Source organism: Notamacropus eugenii, chromosome 1 (genome assembly GCF_028372415.1).
Source record: "Notamacropus eugenii isolate mMacEug1 chromosome 1, mMacEug1.pri_v2, whole genome shotgun sequence".
Classification (NCBI taxonomy): domain Eukaryota; kingdom Metazoa; phylum Chordata; class Mammalia; order Diprotodontia; family Macropodidae; genus Notamacropus; species Notamacropus eugenii.
The window spans coordinates 519,759,075-519,771,274 of NC_092872.1; the positions used below are offsets into that span (position 1 = coordinate 519,759,075).

Sequence of the window (12,200 nt, forward strand, 5' to 3'; positions counted from 1 at the left end):
TGGTGTGGGTGGGAGGTTGTGCAGCTTGGGAGACACTACACAAGCAGTCTAAAGCTTGAGGGACTGTTTGTCTATTGCGATGAGCATTGTTCTGTACGAAAGATACCATTTCAAAACCTCAGTGGTAGAAAGCTTGGTCACTGGGAGAAAAGGTTGAGAGTCCTAGCCTGAAAGGATCAGACACTGACATTTGGAAGGGACCTTAGAGGTCAGGAAAAGATGTTTCTCAGATCCCACTGATCTTACTGTGTTAGGTGTCCTCCCTATTCCACATGCCTGAACCCTAGCTAAGTTGTATTGGATTATGGTGTTTTGAGCTTTATAATAAATAGAAGTTTTTTTTATAAGTTTATCGGTTATGTTCTGTTTTTGTGCTAGAGAGAAAGTGATTAATTCTAATCTTGTCTCTAAATGGATCATTTATTAAGATTAAACTATTGAAGAAAATGTTATTTTTTTTTAAATGGAAAAATATTTTCAAAATCTGCATTTGGTGAAAAAGTTATTAAGCTAGTTAGCTAGTTTGAATTAAGTAAAAATTACCTTGGAATACAAACCCAATTGACTCAAACTTGTCCCTTTTCTTTTTTTGCTCCCTTTTGTACATATAGGGCCTGGGTTCCAATAAATAATTGCTACCTCATGTCTAAAGAAATTCCTTTTTCTGTGAAAAAGACTAAAAGCATTTTCAACAGTGCAATGCAAGAGATGGAGGTATATGTTGAGAACATTCGCAGAAAGTTTGGTGTATTTAATTATTCCCCATTCCGGACACCATACACACCCAACAACCAATTCCAAATGTTATTAGACCCCTCAAACCCTGGTGCTGGGACTGCAAAGACAGATAAACCAGAGAAAATCAAACTGAATTTTGACATGACGGCATCGCCGAAGATCTTAATGAGCAAACCCTTGCTGAGTGGTGGCACGGGCCGGAGGATTTCTTTAACTGATATGCCAAGGTCACCCATGAGTACAAACTCTTCTGTTCACACCGGCTCCGATGTTGAGCAGGATGCGGAGAAGAAGGCTGCTTCCAGTCATTTCAGTGCAAGTGAGGAGTCCATGGACTTCCTTGAAAAGAGCACAGGTAAGTAGTGGATAAGAGAGAGGTGGGTGAGAGATAAAATGACCCCAGACCTGAAAACTAATTTTGTTTGCTGAAAAATAGGTTGGCATAGTGGTTGACCTAGAGAGTTGCCATTTCAGAAACATTTAACCAGATTTCTACTCTTGGGAGAGTAGGAAAAAAAAACATATCCTATATTATTATCTCAATTTTTTTTTAACTGGCTCCACTTCTCTCTGAAGGCCAGAAGTAGGAAAAATTTTCTGGTTTCTCATTCCTGTAAACCTGTAATTTTGAGTATTTCTTTGTAGCCAAAGTGATTGTAAAAGAGGCAGCAAGATGGAATAGTAGCTAGAATGTGGGATGTTTTTTTCCCTTTAAATTTATTTATTTATTTTTCAGTTCCACAAGCTTTTGAGTTCCAAATCTTCTCCCTCTCCCCAAGATGGCATGCAGTCTTATGTAGACTCTACATACACCTTCACATTAAACACATTTTCACATTAGTCATGTTGCAAAGAAAAATGACAACCAATGGAATGAACCATGACAAAGAAAAAACAAAACAATTAAAAAGAGAACAAATAGTCTGCTTCCATCTGCATTCAAACTCCATAGTTCTTTCTCTGGATGTGGACGGCATTTTTCATTATGAACCTTTTGGAGTTATCTTAGAACTTTCCATTGCTGAGAAGAGCTAAGTCTTTCAAAGTTAGTTGTACAACAATGTGACTGTAACTGTGTACAAAGTTCTCCTGGTTCTGCTCCCTTCACTCAGCATCAGTTCATATAAGACTTCCCAAGTTTTTCTGAAGTCTGCCTGCTCATCATTTCTTACAGCACTATAGTATTCCATTACATTCCTGTACCACAAGTTGTTCAGCCATTCCCCAATGAATGGGCATCCCCTCAATTTCTAATTCTTTGCCACCACAGAAAGAGCTGCTATACATATTTGTACATGTGGATCCTTTTCCCATTTGTATCATCTCTTTGGGATATGGCCCTAGAAAGTAGCATTGCTGGATCAAAGGGTATGCAAGTTTTTATAGCCTTGTGGGCATAATTTCAAATTGGTCTCCAAAATGGTTGGATCATTTCACAACTCCACCAGCAATACAGTAGTGTTCCAATTTTCCCACATCTTCTCCAATGCTGGACTTTTAAAGAGTCAGAAAGACCTCAGTCTGAATCCAGCTTCAGATACTTACTAGCTGTGTGATGTTGGACAACTTATTAACTCACCTTCAGTTTCCTTACGTATAAAACGGGGCTAAAATAACATCGGCCTCACAGGGTTATTGTAAGGCTCAAATGAAATAATATATGCTCTTTGCAATCCCCAAGGGTTCTGTATGCTATATAAATGCTAGTTCTTAATAGTGGTTCCTTGAGTTAGGCATTTGGAATGCGTTCTAAAACACATCCTCAAAGAATTGTGTGTTTTTAAAAATAAATTTATTTTCGATTCTAAATTCTCTTCCTTCCCACCCCTCCACCACTCATTGAGAAGACAAGAAATGATACCCACTATACATGTGAAGTCACGTACAACATTCACATTGGCCATTTGAATTGTGTGTATTTTTAATCTATAAATACATGTTTTTCAAGTTCTCCCTGTTTTAGAATCTGTCTTCTAATGCCACTGACACAAAGTTCTTCAGTCATTTTCAGTTTGTCTGACATTCCATGACTATATTTGGGGTTTTCTTGGTAGAGACTGGAGTGGTTTGCTATTTCTTTCTTTAGCTCATTTTACAGGTGAGGAAACTGAGGCAGACTGGGTTAGGTGATTTACCCAGGTGTAGTAAGTGTCTGAAGCCAGATTGGAACTCAGGAAAATGAGTCTTCTTGACTCTGGGCCTGGCACTTTATCCACTAGGTGCCTCATTGGCACAAGAACATTGGTTAAAAGAGAGTGAGAAGAGATGAAACTCAAAATCAGCCAATTTTACTACTTAAAATTAAGTACTTTTAGACCTTAAAGACAATTTTCTTTAGTAAAATCCCACTCCATTGCCTCCTAATGACATGGCAATGACCCTGGCTCCACCAAACTGGAAACAGGTCTGGTCGTGAAACCAGTGATGGACAGTGCCTTCCAAGGAATGTTGATTAATTCATTCAGCTACACTTCAGAATTTCATGTTGTTAGTGCAGGTACACCCTTTCCTGATGACAGATTCCAACCATCCTTTGCCTTCAAGAGCCAGCCTGGCATTGAGCCATCTCTAAGTTTAGAGAGGCTCTTCCTTAGCCTATCACTGACCTTGAAGCCTTTTCAGCTTGCCAAGATTTGCTAGAGCTTCTACTCCACTGTGGCAAGGTCTTTGAAAATTTAGGGTCATTTTTATGCCATGAGGATATATTGGAGAAAGACTTTAGTATAGACTTCATTTAAAAGAATAAAAGGGAAGGTCACAGAGATTGGTGTCTTAAGAGGATCAATTTTGAGACTTTCAACATAAAACTAGTTGTTTATTTAAATGAGGTCCTAAAATAGGTTCTGAGCAAAAGAAAAGCTTTTTGTTTGGGGACTGAAAGCAGAGAGCCATTAGCTGGTTATCTTTAGAACTCAATTTAGCCTGTTAAGTAAAACTGCTGCCATCTGCCCTGCAGTGTTTTCATTCATAATCTCTCATCCATCCCTTACTAACTGCCTCCTTAGAACTAATCTTAAGAGGAGACTGTTAAGCTACTAAACCCATTACAGTCCAGTTAGGCAAATTCTTCTTTATTAAGCATCCCTCATATATATGCCTGAAGTCCTGTTTCTCAGTATTCTCCTAATGTCAAGTGTTCTGGTTTTGAAGTAAAAGAGCATCTTGACCGCAATCCCAAATCTTCCACTTAATAATTTTTGGCTCAGTTTTCTAAGTTGTAAAATGTAGGGGTTGGAGTAGATGATTTTCTAAGGTTCCTTCCTATTTGATATCTATGAGCCTGTGATCACTGCTGAGCTTTAACCATCTGGAAATGCTCCATAGATATTTGGGGTAAGGGCTTAGTTTGTTCTTTTTCAGCCTTTGAATTCAGAACTTCATTATTAGTGGCTTTTTTTTTGAAATGTAGAAACCATTATGTACAGAGGAGGCTGCTGGAGGATTAGAGACAGACAAGGACACATAGCTAATAAGTGGTAGATTTACCACTGAGTCTTTTCGTGCCTAGTTCTTGGCCATATATAATGTGTTTTTGCAGAAGATCTCAAATTGAAGTGTACCAGGCAAGTGGAAGGGTGGAGATCCTTATATGTGGGGGCACTGAGCCAAGTGTCTGCTCGGATAAGTCCTCCCCCTCCCCCTCCTAGAATCTGAGCCACCACCCACAAAGGGCCAGGCTGAAGGGATGAGTCATAGCAGCTGTCCTAATGCCTGAGGAAGACCTCAGGAGAGCAGTGACAGATTGAAACCTCTCTGGGCTTTGGGACTTGGTTCACTGAGGCCCTTGCTCCTCTGCTCCAAGCCTTGTAGCATATACCCCAGCCCTTGCCTGCTGAATGGGAGTAGCCACTGTTCACAGTGCCCCCTATAGTCACAAACCTGTGTCATCTGATTTTTAAAATATCCTAGTTGCTTAATTAATTCTACTTTCTCCACTGATTTACAGACCCAAGCTGTCCTGTGATGGACAGTGCTTGGGCCATAACAGATCCTTAATAAATGTTTGAGTAAATTCCTTTAATGGTGATGATGACCCCCACTAGATGTGACCTGTCAGTTGTGAAACCTTGTCATAAGTATGCCTTTTCTGTGTATTTATCACAGTGAAACAGCAGTGGGTTAGTAATGTTAGAGCTCGTGTTCATTTACTCACTAGCTTATTCTTTGTCATGGAATAGTCAGAAGTTCCTCTGGGTCCAGTGAGGTTGACTTGTGGGTTTCTTAGTTCTGAGAAGGTGCTCTGAGCCCCAGGAAAGGTCAGCGAAGTGTGCATTGACTAGCTAGGCTGGGAGGTGGGGGGTAAAGCAGTGAGACTTGCTGTTGGGAAAAACTGTTCATCTGAGGTAGCTGGGGATAAAGGGAAGGAGAATACACCTGAGTTCAAATCTAACCTCAGAGGCTTCTTTGATGTGTGATGCCGGGCAAGTCATTTTACCTTTTCCAGCATCCATTTCCTCTTCTATAAAGTGGGTATAGTGATAACAGAGACCTGCCCCTGAGTTGTTCGATCGTTTGAGATAGCGTGTATTATTTAGTGTTTTCCAGCATTAAAGCTTAATTATACTCTTCCTCCCCTCCCCCCCAACTTTCAGATAAGAGGTGTCATACTTTTCTAAGCCTTAACTTCCTCAACTGCAAAATGGGGATAATAGCACCCACCTTAGTTATGGTGAATGAGATAATAAAGGCTATTCCAGAGTCCCAGTGCAATTTTAAGCCTTTAAAAGCTATTAAAGCTACTAGTGGGTTTAACCACACCAAGACTTTTGCGACACTGTCTGTAAAGTGCTTTGTACATCTGAAAATGTCATATAAATATGAGTTGTGATGATGGTGGTATTGTATTGTTGTTATTATTAACTAGACTGAAAGCCCTGAAACATGGCAAGGATCTCTCATGTTAGATAGAATTTCCCCGTTACAAAGATGGGAATTGGAAACCATCAGGGGCAAACTTTTATTAAGTGCCTACCACGGGAGGGGAACAGCCCTGGGAGAGATAGAAAGATAAATAAAAAAAGTGTGGTCCCTGATATCTGGAAGTCTAGTAAGGGAGCTGACATATAGGACTTAGGCAGGATCCATTATTTTATGTATGTGGGTGTCCCCTCTGGGGCTATAGATCCTCACCTCCTGAATGTGCCTTTTCCTGAATTGTGGTGGTTGCCTCTCCCCAGCTCCAGTATTTATCATCTGGTAGCCAAGCCTCTCGATGTGACCTCCACATTCAGGTTGGCTGCTTCAAGAACACAAGGTCCTGAAGCTTTTTCATCTAGGTAGATCCTAAGATCATAAAATTCAGAATCAAAAAGGATTTAGTCCACCTATCTTGTTTTATAGTATGGAAAGTAGGTTACAGATTAGTTACGGGACTTGCCTGAGGCTTCAGAAAAGCTGTAATAGAGCCAGTGTTCTGCTTTTTCTACTACACTAAATTGCCGATTCTTGCTCAGCTTTACTGGTATGGACTGTAGGGGAGACAGGTGAACCTAAGTGGTAAGTGCTTAGGGAAGACAGATCCCAAAGTCACTCATACAAAGCAGAACATAATTGCACACAAGAGGTTAAAACCAAGATGGTATGATCAGTTGCAGGAAGGGGAGAGAAACCTGGGGTTATTTGGGAAGGATTCTTGGGAAGAAATCATCTTTGAAATGGGTCTTGAAGGAAGGGAGTAGGATCTGACCAGATCTAGAGGGTAGATGAGGTGTTCCAGGCCTTGTTTCCTAAACATGAAAATGTGGCTGTTTCTTTGCTTTAGTCCTTTCCCTTGAAAGGTAAATCGTGGTGAAAAAAATTAATTTGCCCTCAGTCAGCTTTCATCTTTAATAAATGAGGACTGGTGTCTTCCCTAGCACGTAGACCATTTTTACATATGGAGGGGAGATGTTTGATAAACAACTTTTTCAGTGTGATAGCCTTAAGATTCTACTCGTTTCTATCTTCCTGGATTTTGTAGTCTCACAGTTGTTTGTTGAGCTGATGAACACTGAGGAAGAGTTGTTTTATAGAATTATGTAGAATCAGCTTTGGGTTAGTGACCAAAGATTCGGCTTAGTACTTCCCTCTTTGTGAGGTTAACTTTTCTTAAGAACATCGGGTGCTTTAGCTAACATGATGAAATCTTTCCAAGGAAAGTGAATTATTTTTCTTTTAAAAAGAAAGCTAGGTGGTGCAGTGGATAGAGCACCTGCCCAGGAGTCAGGAGGACCTGAGTTCAAATTCTGCCTCAGACACTTGACACTTACTAGCTGTGACCCTGGGCAAGTCACTTGATCCCAGTTGCCTCAGAAAAAAAAATTAAAAGAACATTACCCTTGAGAATTTTATCTTAGGCCCTTCTGAGGCATGTAATATACCAACCACACAGATGAAATACGTTAATTCCATTTGATCTGATGCTAGGATTTAAGTTTATTCTAGTAAAGAATCTTAGAGGACAGTTGGGTGGTGCAGTGGATAGAGTGCTGACCCTGGAGTCAGGAAGATCTGAGTTCAAATCCAGCTTCAGACACTTATTAGCTGTGTGATCCTGGGCAACTCACTTAATCTTGTTTGCCTCAGTTTCCTCATCTGTAAAATGAGCTGGAAAAGAAAATGGCAGTCCACTCCAATATCCTTGCTGAGAAACCCAAATGGTGTCATGGAAAGTCAGACACAACTGAATCAACTCAGCCATAACAAAAAGAATCTTAACCATTTATTCTTAGACATATTAATTTCATCCTGTCCATGCATCTTATATTAAAAGTAATTTTCTCTTCATCCACTTGTCTGTGCATTGAAATAACAGCTTCCTCACTGAAATTTGCTTCGTAGATGTTTGTAACGGGCTGGGGGGGGGGTGGGGGTGGAGAGGGAAGGGAAGGGAGAATGACTTGCCTAAGGTAAAAAAGGGAATAAATTGAGGTGGCATTTGAACCCAGTTCCTATTTATGACTCCAAGGCTCTTTTTTATTGTACCTTTATGTTTGAAGTGTGCTCGAAGCAGTTTTTGTGGGTATTTATTTAGCGAAGGGCAATATCTGGGGCCTCTTTCCTGTGGGGCCCAAGTTTGGCCATAGTTGGCATCTTAGAACAAGTAAATGGCATTTATAATTGGAAACTGGAAATAGTCCCAAATGGTTAGTGCTGGTCAGGTATGCCAATGGGTGTGTTCTGTGGAATTTGGGACAGGGCTTGCAGACTTGTTTTATAGACAGCTAAGATGTTGAACTATTTAATAGGGGCAGTATCTGTTAAAAAAAAAATTGGCTCTAATTCTTGGCACTTCCAGAACCATAGTCATTTTCATATAATCTGTGTTTACTCTGAGATTTCCACATATTATTTGGGTTAACCCAATTTCATTTGGAGCTTAGATGATTTGTCTTAGAGCTTTACGGTTCATAGAATAACCAGGGATCTTCCATTCAGTAGCTTTGTTTATGGCCTTTCCTTTAAAAGCTAAGATGCAAAACATACTGATCCTGGTCAGATTGTAGGCATTTTCATTGTTCTCTCTTTCCTTAACATTTGAATTTTTAACAGATTCCCTTCTCTGTTTTTGCAGCATCTCCAGCTTCCACAAAGACGGGCCAAGCAGGGAGTTTGTCCAGCAGCCCGAAACCTTTCTCTCCACAAGCTTCAACCCCTCTCCCGGCGGCCAAGCCAGAGAGAGCTTCTACTCCCGGAAGCATTCTGAATCTGAACCTCGGTCAGTTCCTACCTTCCAGTCCCTTGTGGTGGGACGATTGTATGTAGGCATGCATGTTGTGAAAGTTCAAGAATCATTGGTGTATGTGGAAAGATATAAAGCCAACTTTCATCTTTCTCTGTACCATCTTTGTTAAATGTTGTTGGATTGGGACTAAGAAAAGAATAAATGAAAAAGATGTCCCTCACACTTCTCTCAACCCAGCCTAAAGGCAAAGGTTAGAGAATAACATGTATTAAGTACCTACTGTGAGCCAGGCACTTTGCTCGGTAAGCTCTTTGGTTGGTTCTGAGGAATCCAAGGATCGTAAACTAAAGTCATTTTTTTAGCACGATGAAGAATATTTGAATTATGATTGTGGCTGGCATGATTGTTAGCGATAATCTAGTTGTCCCTTTAATTTATGGAGGAAACTTCTATGAACCCTAGGGGGGAGAGATTTGAATTTCCAGTGATTTGGAAGAGTCAGATCTTTTCATGTTTGTTCTTCCTTCTAAGATATCACTGGGATCCAAGTTTTATCTCTTGGTGGGGCACTGGCTGGTAGAATCTGAAAATGAACGTGGTTGTCTTGCTGCCTAAGAATAACTGTCTTCCGATTCTGTCCTTGAATAAATAGGGGTCCTTCTGGCCAGGTTTAGAAAACCCTCATTTTCCTGACAATGTTATTTCTGCCAACCCACTGTGATTCCCACTCTTTTCTATTTTTTGTCCAACTAAAGAAAAGAAACAATTTTTTTAAAGGCCATGGTGGGGGTGGAACAACACCCACATTGACATTTTTTCTGTACCATTTGTGTGGTAGAAGCAGGTTCCTATGGTCCTTTGCCACCTATGACTCAGTGGGCCTTTTCATCTGGATAAAAGTCATATTGGTGGGAAGGATTTTCTTTTTGTCCTTCAGATAGGTGGGAGGCCCACCTGAAGCACAAAGGCCAAAGACTCTTTTGGTTTGGCAACACTTCTGGATTTTCTGTAATGATTGATTTGCCTTTGAGGGTTTTGTTGGGTAGGTGGACAGTCTCTTGAGTTGTTAATCAATTCAGTTGTTGAACTGAGCTGAGTCTGGGTTGGTGTTCTAGAATAAGAATGTTTACACATGTATACACATTTTATTTATTTATACCTGTATCACACACACACACACACATATACATACATAGGTGTGTTTATTATATATGCAGGTCTATAATGTATATGTCTGTGTATGTATGTCTGTAAATAGATGCATATGGATAAGTATATAGGTACGCATCTATATGTGAGATGCGTGGGATGATTATTTTTTTATCCCCATTTTACAGGTAATGACACTGAGGCTGAGAGAGGTCATAGGTTCTTAGTCATTATCTAGTCCCAGACCCTGAAGGCTCAGAGAGGAGGATTGATTTGTGCTAAGAGGCACAATCCAGGGTTCGAGCCGACACTTGCTAATTCCAGATTCTACAGTCTTTCTACCCCATGATGAAACTTTCTCCTCTGGACTGACTTGTTGAAGACATATAAGTATTGAGAATGGGCTAAAACTTGAGTCTTCTGACTTCAGGCCAAAGGTACCCTCTCTTCTGTGCCACAGACCTCTCGTTGGTGGCCATCCTACAGTGGATTTGGATGGACATTGGGAAGAGTTTGAGAAAATCTCTTAGGGAGCTGGGAGAGACTCCAGGAAGTCCCAGGGTGTAGACCCTTGTTTGCTTATTGTACCAGACCTGAGAGACAGGAAAGTAAACCCCCTTGGAGGGGAGGCTGGTAGTACACCAGATAATGTGTCTGACTGTCAATCAGCAGATCTCAAGTTGAGTTCCTGCATGTCAGAACAGGCAGCATGGAGCATTAGAGTAAGCCTTGGAACCCTGACCGTGCTACATGTGACCTGGGGCAAGTTATTTCCCCTCTTTGAAGACTCTGTTTTTACCCCTGTAACACGATGAGCGTGATGGGGTAGGAGGGATGGGGTAGGCTAGTTCTGGTTCTATCTCTGGTATGAACTTGGGCAGTTCTCTTCCTTTCTGTGTGTCTCAGTTTCCTCCTCTATCCAATGATGGGATTGCCTCAGATCTCCAGGGATCACCTCTGCAGCTGATGGTGCAGTATGTTAGAGTACTTGTCATAGAGTCAGGAAGACCTGAGTTCAGAGCCATCCTCCGACATTCACTAGCTCTGTGACCCTTCTGGACAAGTCACATCATTTATGTTTGCCTCAGTTTCCTCAACTGTAAAATGAGTATAATGTTAGCTCTCACCTCCCAAGGTTCTTTTGAGGATCAAACAAGATAATGTTGTTAAACAAGCACTTAGCACATAGTAGGCACTCTATTATGTCCTTCCCCCCTTTCTCCATCCCTGATATTCTGTGGTTGCCATATATATGAACTTTTCTTACTGTTCATTTTTTAAGTGACTGTAATATGGTACAAAATTAATCCCTTTTCCCTTTGGCCGGCTTCTAATCTGGCCTCTTATCTTGTAGCTGTTTACCTTTGGTTAAACTAAACTCAGCAGTTCATTAGCACTGAGATCCAAAGTTGCCTTTCTGCCCTGAGAGCCTATCAGGGTTGCTGACCTTAAGTGAATGGAATGTGGTTTAGTCCTGTGAATTCCTCTGGGTTTGTTCATCTGCTGTTTGAGGGAGGCTTTTCATTGACCTGTTGAAAAAGCAAGACCCTTGAGGCAGAGATGACCCTTTCTGGTTTGTTAGAGGAGTGTCAGTGGGCGTGTATCCTTAAGATAAGCTTCTTTCCTGGTTTCCATCCTGGCCATTGAAGGAGGTCAGGAAGAGCTTTGGAGAGCAGTGCATTGGTGGGTAGAACTCTCTCTCTCAGGGGTCTCCTGAGCAGGCTTGTCCTCTACACCAGCTATTACACTTATTCATCATCCTGTCATGAAGCCTTGGAGCTTTCTCCAGAGTATGGGTGTTGTGGGTGGGGCTAGAAGAGGTGTATTCTGGGGTTCTCTGTTTCCACTTGGAATGGAAGCTGAACTGATCACTGTTGAATTAGAATGAAATAGTTGGCAACAAGGGCTTGATCCCAGAGTGTCATAGGGTCAGGTGGGTGTTGCAGACAGGATAGGGTTGGGGAGCTGCTGATTGATTGATTAGGAGAGGCCACATCTGCAAGGGAAAACTTGGCAAGAAGAAGACCTGGCCCATTTCAAGTGGGGGGGAAGAGCTGCTGGGAAGGTCGTCCTCAAGGGAGTCTTGACGGGGGAACTAATAAGCTTTCTTTTTGCCCGCTTCTCCGGGTAGATGCCTTTGGGAGGCTTTGGAAGGATGAATATAATAGAATGACAACAGTAGCAACAGTTATAGTGATAGCTAGCGTTCATATGCGCCTTAAAGTTTGCAGAGTGAATTACAGATGTCATCTCATTTGATCCTCACAAGTGTTTGGAGGTGGGTGCTGTTATCCCTGTGTTACAGATGAGGAAACTGAGGAAGGCAATGCTGGGAATTGGGTGCTATAACTATCCCCATTTTACAGGTGAGGAAACTGAGGTAGACAAGTGGGAGGCAGGTGATAATTCTTATCTCCACTTTGTAGATGAGGAAATTGAAGTAGACAGTGTTGGGAGGTAGGTGGTAAAATTATCCGGAAACTGAGGTAGACTTAAATTACTTGGCCAGAATCACACAGCTTATAAGTGTCTGAGGATGGGTTTGAACTCAGGTCTTCCTGACTCCAAGTCTATTGTGACATCTAGCTGCCTCAGTTTCCTTACTGTGGTGAGAATCCTCCTCTCCCTTGGGCCACATCAGTTACTTCCC

The 12,200-nt window shown here is 41.4% G+C and overlaps 1 protein-coding gene across 16 annotated transcripts in view; it reads left to right on the forward strand.

Moving 5' to 3' along the window:
* The window catches only part of ZMYND8 (zinc finger MYND-type containing 8), a 110,398-nt gene that overhangs the window by 64,134 nt on the left and 34,064 nt on the right, over positions 1-12,200 (forward strand). For all 16 annotated transcript variants that reach the window (XM_072633640.1, XM_072633642.1, XM_072633650.1 and 13 more), the window contains 2 exons: positions 612-1,093; positions 8,291-8,434. In XM_072633640.1, the coding sequence (XP_072489741.1) occupies positions 612-1,093; positions 8,291-8,434 (626 nt within the window). The remainder of the gene's footprint in view (positions 1-611; positions 1,094-8,290; positions 8,435-12,200) is intronic.